Here is a 12,215-nt window from a genome sequence, read left to right on the forward strand (position 1 = left end):
TCTATGCTGACTACACTTGGACCCTCAGTCATAAACATTCCTTGTGATCATAGCCCCTTCTCAATATCCTATATAAACTTAGTTTTCTTTCCCAGTTAGCTGCTGATCTCTCTCTCTCTCTCTCTCTCTAAATCTCTCTCAGTGTCAGCCCACCTACACATGGATGAAATAAATTCAGCTCTTCCCACCTAGCAGCTCAAATCTACCCTGAATTTCAGTCTCTGTGCACATCTGGACAAGATTAAAGCTTTTTTTCACACAAGGCCTGTCTTCAAGTGGCCTCACACATGCCATTTATAACAATCTTCCTTGCACCCTATGCTACGCGCAACCATTCACATATATACAATTTGCTATTTTATAATGTCTCTTAACAAAACAGACTTATATGCTCATATACTTTAAGTTTGTAGTAAACAATATTTCGGTAACTTTATTTTTTATTTGCTTAAGTTTCCTCTCAGCGCTATGTTTTTAAGATCTATTCATGCTATTGCAATCGTTGTTGGTTGCTACCTGCTTCAGTGTTCTGCCAAGTATTCATTGAAATTTGGCCCACCAGAATGACAACCAGGTGATCCCTGACTCCCTGCCTCTCGGTGTTAAAACAAGCCTACTACCTGCTGAAGATCCCAAAGCCTCTGCTTTCCCAGCATCCTACCTCTCTGAGATTCTAGTTTCTTTACCCCAATGTATCCCACCTAAACTCTTCTGCATTTCAATTAATAACTCTATCCTTTCCATTATCCATGACCTAAATCTTAGGGTATCCTTCACTCCTCTCCTGGTCTACTTCCTCTCATATACTCCAATAGTACAGCTTCTCAGTTTCACCCTCAAGGTAAGTACACACCTGACTACTTCGCAGTCTCCTTTTACCACAGTGGAAAAAGTCACCAACATTTCCCTCTGGATTATTACAACAGCCTCCTTAATTGTTTCCCCTCTGAGCATTTATAGCAATCTTGTCAAAAATGTTAGTCAAATGATCCCATTGTTCTGTTTAGAGCTTTCCAAAGGTTTCCATTTCACTCTAAGGAAAGGCACAGTAACTGCAGTGCACAGAAACTGCTACTCCTGTAACACTTTAGATGCACCTTGCCCTTGAGGTAAGACAGAAGAAATAAAGAAAAGGAGATAAAAGGAAACTCAGTTTTATTTTTCCCTTTATTACTTTAAAATTTTGGTCATATCTCTGGTTAGCTCTGCACATAGGCATGTTAATCACTTAAAGAGTACCTACATTACAAGGTTTCTAACCTTAAATTTACTGACTCTGTCTCCTTGCCGAGACCAAGAACACCAAGATAAGAGTAACAGAAGTAGTTCTCAGGATTTGCAGGGACATCCAATTGTCACCATTTACAAGGTCCAGATCCAGACTCCCCTGGACCATAGCCTAGAAGTCTCTAGCTATTGTCCTAACCCTGTAATCTACTCAGGTTCCAGGAAAAGCAAATCAACCCATGATATCATCCCCCTTAAGTAAGAACAATTATCTCATGAGAACCAAATTTTCTCTCAAGCCATAAAGATTCCTCCAGAGTTATGGAATTGGGAAGCCAGAGTAGAAATAATCAACTGGATCCTGGCTCAGCCAATCCATAAAAGCTGATCTTACCATCTGGCAAATGGAGCAATTTGAACATCCTCATCCCCATCCACATCCCCCACCAACTCTTCATGTTAGAGTTCTTTCCCTCTTCTCCCTTTCTTTCTAACACTGCCTAATAAATCTGCCTATCCCTCTCACTGACAGTGTTCTGAAACTTTTCTGTGATAACCAGGTACCTACTCTGCATTGTGAGTTGAGGTTCCCATCTCCTCTTTGGGGGAATCCTTGAACTCCATCAGGTGATATCATGATGCCTTGTTCAAACTCCCTCTCAAGGACCACCTGGGTATTCTTGAATTCCCCAGGCATGCTCTTCCTGAGGATGTTGTGCATGGTCTTTCCTTGCTCCAGCACACACACACTCCTTCATTCAATTAACAACTCTAATTATACATACTAATAGCTCAAACTGCACTTACTTTCCTTTTCTGCTGAAATTCTTTTCCTTTGTATTTATCTCTATTGAACACAGAAATAAATGTCCCGTTACATTTATTATTTTCCTTTTCTTTTTTCATTCCTGTGTGTGTGTTGGTGGGGATTGAACCCAGGGCCTCATGCATAGAGACAAGTCCCCTATCCCTGTGCTACAACTCTAGTCCTCAATTTACTGATTCTCTTTACTGTCTATCTTTCTTCAGGCCCTACCTAAATAACATAAATTCCATTAAGAGAGGGATTTTTGTTTTTTCATTGCTACATACCAACAGCTTGAGAGAGTTCTAGAACACAGTAGACATTCAACAAATAATTATGGAATAGATAAAAACAACCAACATGAAGTCTGAATTCTAAGGAGACAATAAGAGAAATTAATCTGAAAATGAGATGCAATTGGGGAAGCATATTACTAAATCACCCTTTGTTTCAGGGCTGGGTATTTGCATCACATTTTACTGTTATTTATACAATTAGGCCTCCTTTTATAATATTTCTTAAGGTTTATTAATCTTATCTTGTCCCATTTCTATCCCTCTGGGCTTTGAAGGATAAGAGGATAAAATTAAAATATCTCACTCCAACTACTAGACCCTCAAAATATCATCTCCAGGTATATTCTGCATTCTACTTACCATATTCTTTTGCCATTTTCAACCATTTGGTTCCATCTAGTTTACAAAAATCCTTCATATAGCCAACTCCTTACTCTGCAGGGGTAGCTCACTTTATCTCTCAGAATCTTACCACGGATGTTCAGACTATGATAATTTCCCTCCTTTATGGTCTTTGTAGCTCATATTTTACTTATTGGGTCATATTATAATTCCAATTTTTTAAGCAATGGTTGATTACTATGAATCTTCCTTTCTAACATGTAAATACTAGAAGGCATGATTGTACCATTTTATTCACTGTTATATCACAGGTCCTTGATTATAGGAGATATTGTGTGAATGCTTACTGAATAAATAAAAAAAAAAGAATGTACCTGACCTGTACTGTTTTCCTTTTATGTTCATGATTTAGCTTGGTTTACTGGCTGATCATCTAAATTTCTAAATTCATCTCTTTTTGGTGAGTCTGATTTATACCAACTCTGCCTTCCATGGTTCTCACTTGAGCAAAGCTCTCCTGCTTAGGGCTGAAAATCAGTTTTACCTTCAAAGATATTTTTCTTGATTCCTATCAATGTGTCTAGACTTCCTCACAAAATGGAGCTATACATTTTTAATCTTTTCAACCAAAAAACAGACACAAAAACAAAACCTCATTTACCCAATTGAAAAGAAGTTTAAAAAGAAGTTCTGTCGTTAAAGCTTGTCTACTTTAATATTGGTATAGATTTCATGACTGAGTAGAAGAGATTCCTTCTGTTCCTGCTCAATTAGGAATTCAGTGAGGTAGCCTATAAATGAGTAGCCTAATGAATGAATAGCATTCGTTCTCTTCTTTCTCAAAACTGTGGCTTCATGGACCCAGAAGAAAACAAAACCTAAATGATATTCCATATTCAAGCATGAAATTATGTATGTAAAATACATTCAAATGCTAACAAAATATGTATTTTGCTAGTTTCCATTGTAAATTTGTTAATCTGAAGCTTTATGGTGGCAATAACTATGCATTTATTTAATTTATTAATTTATTTAAATTTATTTAATTTATTTAAATTTATGTAATATTAATTGAAGTAAGAGAAAAATATTACATCTTCCAAGTCAAAGTAAATTGTATTTGCTGCAACAAAAATTTTCTTCCCTCTGTAGTTAAGTTGATTTGCCAATTTCAGGCTGCGTGTAAATGTCAGGTGTGCTAAACTGGTTTTTATTTGAAACCAAATATATAGCTTATCCCAGGGCTTAAAAACAAATGGAGTAGGTCTTTTTGCAGTTTGTGACTTGTCATCACACAGCTGTGAAAGAAGCCAGCCTAGCAGTCTGGGTCCAGTACCAAAATATTCAAAGGGTAAAACCAATTACCTCTTCAAGAACATCTGCGAGCTTGCTAAGGATCTCTTCAGGAAGGCTCTGGAATGTTGGAACACTGAAAAACAAACCAGAGGATGATGCTGAACACATGAACAGCCACTTAATATAATAAATAAAATGGCAATATAGCTGAAAGAAAATGAAAACAACATTTCGCAACAAAGAATCTGCAAATGAAGATCAAAGTAATTACTTACGCATGGTTTAATGTCTACATGGAAAAGAGCTTGAAGATTAATCACAGTAAGTCCAAGTCATGCTTCTAATTGCCTACTGGTCTATGAATATTTCTGCTACAATGGAGAGAGAACCACTCTCTTTCTGATTACTCTGCTATCACCAGATTCCTTCCAGCTTCATCTCCCGTTCCAGTCTCCCCTCCCCATGCATACCCTTCTTCAGGCCAGTTCCTACCCATTCTTCCATTGAGGACACATTCTTATCTAAACATTCATTAAACAATTCTCCTCACCCCTTCCCTACCCTAGCCAAGTTCTATTATAAGCTTACTAGCTTTCATCTTTTTTCCCACCCAATGCAGAAAATATAATCCAGAACTACAGGCATGCTAGGCAGGAGCTCTACCATAGACCTACATCCTTAGCCCTATTATGAGCTCTTCTTTTATTGCAACTGTAATTATATAATTAATCAAATCATTGTTTGTTTTTGAATGTCTTCCCTGCAAGAATCAAAACTCCATAAACATAAGAACTGTATCTGCCTTGCTTGCTCAACATCTTATATTTTCAGTGATTTATAAACAACAAACCCAACAGCGTAATTTGATTGAAGTTATAAAAACATGGATGTGTGAATGCTCCACAGGAGAGTGATAAAAATTTGGGGATATTCTAAGTCAAATTACAAAGAGCTAGAAAATAGAAGAGGAGAGATGGAAAGTATTGATATGGGGCATTAATCAGTAACATGATACAGGTCGAACAGAAAACAGAAAAAAAAGGCTATTTTACATTTTTTAATATATATTAAAACCTTAAATCCCACTAGGACCAACCACCAGGACTGTGCATCCTGTTTACATGTACACTTTGTGAACTATAAAACACAACCAATTCAGCAGCAACAAATACTTGTCTGTATAAATTGCTCTCCTATCACAAATCTTCCTCTGCTTTGCACTGTTTGGCCCCTCTTATCTTTAGCCAGTATAGATCACAGGGTTTTCTTTCCCCAAAATGTTTTTAAGAAAAGTACTACCAATTCTGGTAGCTGCAGACACTTGTCCCAGGGCCTGGTCCTTTCCTTTCCTGTCTAGCATCTGTAATGGCTCAATACACTCTTTTATTTCAGAGATTTCTTAGTCTCAAGAATTTTGGTTTAACAACAATTATTAGAAAAAGATTAAACAGGATAGAGCAAAGAATCAGACTCATAGTACCATGATACTGAAAAATATGAGTTTAGTTCTCATTTTCTTATCTTGTTCTCTTATTTTCCCTCTTCAAACAGCAAAGGAAAATGTTGAATGATATGGAACAGAAAACCAATAAAATTTTCTTCACATGTGAAATAATTATCATAAATGAAAACAAAGCTCCTCAACACGTTTCCTGAAAGTTCTCTGGAAAATCTAACTAGGATGTAGAACTCAATTCTCATTTAATCATATTCCAATGCTTAAATGGATAAAATAATATAAATGAATATACACATTCAAATGTCTGATATCTGACATGGAGTGTAATACCAGTGTTACTAGAATACTACAATGAACAAAGCCAAAATATACTATCTTGATATAAGCTTGAAAGTTTGCTCTTCAATTGTCACTGTAATTTCTATTACTAAAGGTAAAGCCTATTGATAAAATCCTACAGTTTTATGCAAGGTGTTACACTCAGGACCATCTGCTCCTCCAGATTTACTGCTGTGATCTGAGCCACACAGGTTTTAATTTCCAGAAGGCAGTTATTACAGCAGCAGGATGAAACATACCACAGATAGAGACAGAAGATAGAGGAAGCTGTTTCCATGAGATATGTAGGTTGAAAATTTTGGTCCCTCCTTGTTCTTTTAATGAGCTGTGTTTTAGTTTCTTTTGAGATGTTAGAATAATTAGGGTCTTTCCATCCCATTGGATATTTGTGGAAAATACAAACAACAACTGAATTTTATAATTAGATCCCTTCTTTAGGAAGGCTTGTTACTTCTATGGTACTTTTATCTCAATCTAGGATGTATCTATGTCAAGCCATGCTATAATATTTTTGTGATCATGAGAGGTATTATCCATGAGAAAAAGGTAATATTTGATTAACCAAAATGGAAACATATCAATATTTAGGACATCACCTTAAATATATTTTAAATTCATTTTTAATTCCCTCAAAACATTGTGCAACATTTCTTAGTAGTAAAATGTAAGGTTACCTCAAAACACTGAGCAGCATTTATTTAGTAATAATAAATAATAAAGTAAGGACAATTTTAGAAGAAACATTCTATAAAATGATCAATAACAGCTAAAACATTTCTGGACTTAATAAAATGAAAATTATTTAACAGAAAAGAAAGTGCCTTCACTGTTATGAATTTATTTTAAAACATTTAAAAAGTATTTTGCAATTTACTCATAAATTTATCAAAGGTCTCTGTCATCCAAACAGTTCCATCATGTAACTAACTTGTTTTCTAAGAATTACCAGACTACCAGCAGCTTGAACACCAAAAACAACACATTTGAGGATTTTCTGAATTTGAATTTTTACCCATGAAATGTTTCAGCTAAATTTTAAAAGTATATCAGAATACATTTAGATTCCACTAATTTCAGTATATGATAGTTCAAGATAAAAGTTGTCTGATTTAGAAAACTGAAGGTAAATAATTGTAAAGACAAACTTCTAGAGAAAATGTTTAAACACTAAAGAAAAATATTGGCACTTATATTACAAAACAATTTATTGTAAGAATTTACATAATAATTACAAAAATTATTACAGATGTGTATTAAAATGTTTTGGACCCCTAAAGGGTTGCAATAGGATTGAAGTAAAAGAATGTACTGAAATATAATATAAAATATAATAAATATAATAAAAATATAATACAATATAATAATATAAATGTACTATAATATAAAGTATGGTATTTTTCCAATGGATTTTCTAATTAAATAAAACAATGACTTCAAATTTGCAATGACAGTGATAGCAGGTAAGATTTGAGTAATTTTTATTTGCCAGGAATTGGGCTAAGGTTTTATAGATAATTAGAGTGTTTGTGTAATTAGAATTGATGAAGAAAGGATAAAAACGCCATGTAAATGACTATGGAAATGATCAATAACTCACTGAGCTACACACTTTTCAGTGAGGGAACTAAAATAACACTTTTCAAAGCAGTGCTTATTCTTGTAGATATTTAGAAATAAATCATTAATATTGATAATATTTGATTTAGTACATTCATTAATTTTCCAACTTTTATTTATAAAACAAGTCAAATAAATTGAAGATTGAGATAATATTCAAGGATCACCAATATCCCTAACACTTAGAATCATTTGTTAACAGTGAACTATTTTTGCTTTATCTACTTTCAACCCATCTATTTTTCTATGTGTGGATATATAATAATCTATAGATAGATATTTCTGGATAAAACATCTGAGACTACATTTTAGGTATCATGAAACTTTGTCAGTAATACTCTACTATATGAATTCTAAAAATAAATATTTTTAAAATAGATAATTCTAATACCATTATTATAAACAAAATATTAACTTCATCTCATCTAATATTCTTTCTGTATTTAAATATTATTATTGTCCCAAAATCTCTTCATCAGTTGTTTTTTTCTTTTCAAACAATGAAACAGTCAAAACCTGAACACTGCTTTTGGCTGTTACATCTCTTTAGTCTCTTATTCTACAACAGTTTTCCTACCTCTTGCCCTCATGACACTGACTTTTTGAAGTGGCTGGAACAGTAAAATTAATAGGTGTTTTATATTCTTAATTTGTCTTAGGGATTTTATTGCTGGTAATCTATTGTATGAAAACAATAACAAGAGTTGGACAGTGATAAGTACAAAGAATTTATCAGAGGTACATATCCAGAAAAAAATTGGGATATCCATAGAATAACAATTATGTACAGCAAAAACAGTTCTTAACATGTGGCCCAAGGATGTCCCAAAACCTTTTCACTGAAGTCTTTAAAGTGAAAACTACTTTCATAGTAAGTCTAGGTTGTGATTTTCCTTGTACACCTCCCCCCAACCCCTCATGCTGAGTATCAAACTCAGGCCCTCATGTGCGTGAACCCTAGGCTGCCCCTCTACTCCTGAGCCTGACTCTTACTCTTTCACATGTATATACTAAAACTTTCCATGGGCTATGTGACGATGTCATCACTCTGATGGCTAATAGAACATATGCTTATATCTTCTGTTTGCTAGAAAATTTCAAGGTCATAAATTTTCAATTTCAATATTCTATTTACAGAAATTAGGATGCTTTTGTTATTTCTTTTGTGTTCTTACTAGTTATTTTTCATCATGCTTGCTATTAACATTATCATTATCTAGTAAATCATTCTTTTAAAATAATGAAGTTTTCCTTGCACTTAAGTGGAAAGCCAAAAAGTCGTACATTTGAATATATTGTTTTACAAATAATGAAGTTTTCCTTGCACTTAAGTGAAAAACCAGAAAGTAGTACATTTGAATATATTGTTTTACAAAACAGTTCTCTCTCTCTCTCTCTCATATATATATATATATATATATATATATATATATATATATATATATATATATACACACATACATATATACACACCCCCTGGTACTGGGGATCAAACTCAAGATCTTGTACTTGTGAAGCAGGTGCAGTGCCACTGAGCTAAATCCCTGGCCCTATTCTATATATTTTTAAACATTTCTCACTTCTTTGTAATTTTTTTAGAGGGGTGCTGTGAATCAAAACCAAGATCTTGTGCATGCTACTCAAGTGCACTGCCACTGAGCTACATTCCAGAATTTCATCTAAAACTTTTATAATTTTAGAATTGCATAATACTTGAGTACTTAATGAAAGAAAGTTTATTATATTTTAATGATTTTTAACAATTGATTATTTGCTTAGAAAGAGTGGTTAGAAATCTCATATTATCCATCTACAGCTGCCAATTTCTAAGTCTAGAGACATTTGAAAAATATAAAAATGACCTATCAGTGAATTTTCTGACTCACAGATGAGAGAAATTAAGCCCAAAGAAATGTAGAGACACTGTAAATAAGAAATAAAAGCATATTAATAAATCTAACAGTCTCTTTTTAGCATTTTATAATTTATCTGTATACAACAATTACTTCTGAAAAACATTATCATGCTAGTTAATTCCTGATGCCATTTTGAGAAAAATCATTCAGACTTTAAAGAAATAGAAATTAGGTATTTCAAATGAACACAAGAAAAACTTTTTAAAAGCCAAATGTTTTTTGATACGGCTTTTCAAATTTAAGATTAAAAAGTCAATAAAGCATCTTCTAGGTCAGATACCATATTGGATTGACTGAGAAAGCCCACACAATATCTAATAGTTCTTGTGGAATTAACAAGCTGAATGCTTGTTGGATACCAAGCCAATATGAAAAATCGTTGCACTGCCTCTTTCTGGTGAGATAGTGCCTTTATGAATTAAAAATTTAGCTGCAAAGAAAAGGCTGAATTAACATCTTTCTTGTGGAACTGTACCTTTGCATTACACATGTAAAAATGCACCTACAGACACAGCTGGACTTCCTCAGGCTTTTGTTTGTTTTTGCAGTATTAGGGGTTAAGCTACGTTTCCAACCCCTTTTTTATTTTGAGATAGGGTCTTGCTATATCACTAAGCTGTACTGTCTGTGCTGGAACTCTCAGTTCTCCTGTGTTAGCCTCTCAGTGCTGGGATTACAGGCATGTACCACCATGCCTGGTCGTGTTATTTTGCATGTAATTTATTTGGTAACAAATCAACTAAGCTTCAAAGAGATCATCACAGACACAAATGTGTGGCAACGAACACAAGTGTAACTGCAAAAATCAATACTGCATCATTTTTTTAAAAAAATAGACTTGAGTAACTTTTTGGATAGTGTGGCATGGTCTACCCTGGAACAGTGTTCACGTGTGTGCTGATTTGCAAGTGTAGTGACCTCTCAGCACAAATCAAGGCAGTGATGACAAACTGCCTTTGTTGTCATTGTATTCCTGGTCATCATACATGCACAATGAAATAAATAAATGAATAAATATGCTAGTTCCACTGTAAAATGTCTGTGCTGAAGTATTCAAAGGTATTAGTTTTATTAAATTTTAATCCTTGAGTATTATGTTTTAATATTGTGAGTGGCAAAAGGGCAAGTACACATAGAGCACTTCTGCTTATTGAAACATGGTATCTTGTGGAAGCTCACATGCATGGTACTAGTGCTGAAATCTGAGTTAGCCATACTCTTCAGGGAACATCATTTTTACTGGAGAATGGCTAACAAACTGTGGCTATTCAAATGGGTATCTGGCAGACATTTTTTTCTAAACGAACAAAATAAGCCTATCACTTCTTGACAATGACAGTGTTTGTTGCCAAAGAAAAAATTCAAACTTTAAAATGAACATTAAACACTCAAAAACTTACCTTCCACTGTCAACATAACAGATTTCTAATACTGTAAGACTTTTTCTATGGAAATCACTAGTGAAATATTGACATTAAGAGGTATGATTTTTTTAACATTGGAAATTTTGAGTAACTTGGTGAACCAATGTTTTCCAAATGAACAAACTCTGATGTTACAAAATCACACAAAGGTAAACGATCCATTCAAATTACAAAATGGATCAGTGGATTTTAATGTAATGGTGTCCAAAGTTCATTGCTATGGTTTCAGATTCCACATGACAATTAACCTTTGAAACACCATATATTGTTGAATGTTGGTAAAGAATCAAATCAGAATAAAAATGTCCATAATTATCTCAAAAGAACATTAATGTACTCCTCCTTTTTCCTACTACATATCTCTTTAGTATTTTTTCATACACTTCAATCAAAACTCCTAAATTCAATCCAAAGAATTCATGAGAAGATATAAAATTGCAGTTTTTTTCAAACTAGATATTGAAAGATTTGCCAAACTATAAGCTCAAACTTTTCATTTCTCTTTTTATTTTGAAAACATAGTTATTATCATAAAAGATAGACTATGTTAATATAGAATATGCTCATTGATAATTTCAAATGGATTAGTATTTTAGAATTGCATTTTAATTCCTAATAAATATCAACATATATAAACCATATAAGTTGGAGAATCACTGACACAGACTGATTATAATTGATGTAGAATTAAAAATACGTAAAACACATACTGCTTACAAAATGTTATAAAGAAAATAGTAAGAATTATGTATAAAAAGAATAATTATACTTTTATTGAACCTCTTAAAATTCAGAATAGAACTTTGAAAAAAATAAAAAAGTTAACAGAACATCTTGAATGAATAATTTTCAGTTCTTCTCTACTCATCTTTTCAAATTTTAATAGTATGTAAAAATATTTTATAATACCAAAATTAAGTGTAAAATTTTGATTACAAGTAAATAAAATATATAAGTTGGTATCCTTAAAAAATTTTAGTGATGGAAAAAATATTTTTAAGTAACTAATTTTTTTACCAAAATTTATTAGTACCTACTATGTGCTAATATTGTTTTAGGTGTTTGGGATCCATCAGTTTAAAAAAAGCAAAGATGTCTGCCTATTTATTAAGGCAATAACAAATAAAGAATAAACATTAATTATATATTATGCATGTTTCATATATATGTTCATATACAATGCATCACAGATTGCAGTACAGTAAACAAGGAATACAGAATGATTTAACACAAAAGGGTAACAGGAAAAGATGGAAGGAACAGGTTGGAAAATTGAACAAGGTGACCAAAATAACCTTGTTGGAAAGGTAAAGTTTAAACAGAAAACCAAAAGAGGTGAAAGCAATGGCTAATTCAAAATTTAGGTAAGAACATGCAGGCAGAGGGATAGAGTGAGCAAGGAGTTTTGAGTGCCTGGTGGATTCTGGGAGGAACAGCAAAGAGATTGGAGTGCCTAGATTTCAGTGAGCTGAGGGTAAGGGGAAGAGAAGTAGA

General features: G+C 33.2%; 1 protein-coding gene across 6 annotated transcripts in view; it reads right to left on the bottom strand.

Annotated features, from left to right (window-relative positions):
• Prkg1 (protein kinase cGMP-dependent 1) overlaps positions 1-12,215 on the bottom strand; it is a 1,307,364-nt gene that overhangs the window by 357,151 nt on the left and 937,998 nt on the right. For all 6 annotated transcript variants that reach the window (XM_013077205.3, XM_004858324.3, XM_087185544.1 and 3 more), the window contains one exon: positions 4,036-4,099. In XM_013077205.3, coding sequence (XP_012932659.1) covers positions 4,036-4,099 — 64 coding nt within the window. The remainder of the gene's footprint in view (positions 1-4,035; positions 4,100-12,215) is intronic.

The sequence above is a fragment of the Heterocephalus glaber genome, unplaced genomic scaffold, assembly GCF_053883595.1.
Source record: "Heterocephalus glaber isolate CG9 unplaced genomic scaffold, H.glaber_assembly_v1.0 deba00001497, whole genome shotgun sequence".
Lineage (NCBI taxonomy): Eukaryota > Metazoa > Chordata > Mammalia > Rodentia > Bathyergidae > Heterocephalus > Heterocephalus glaber.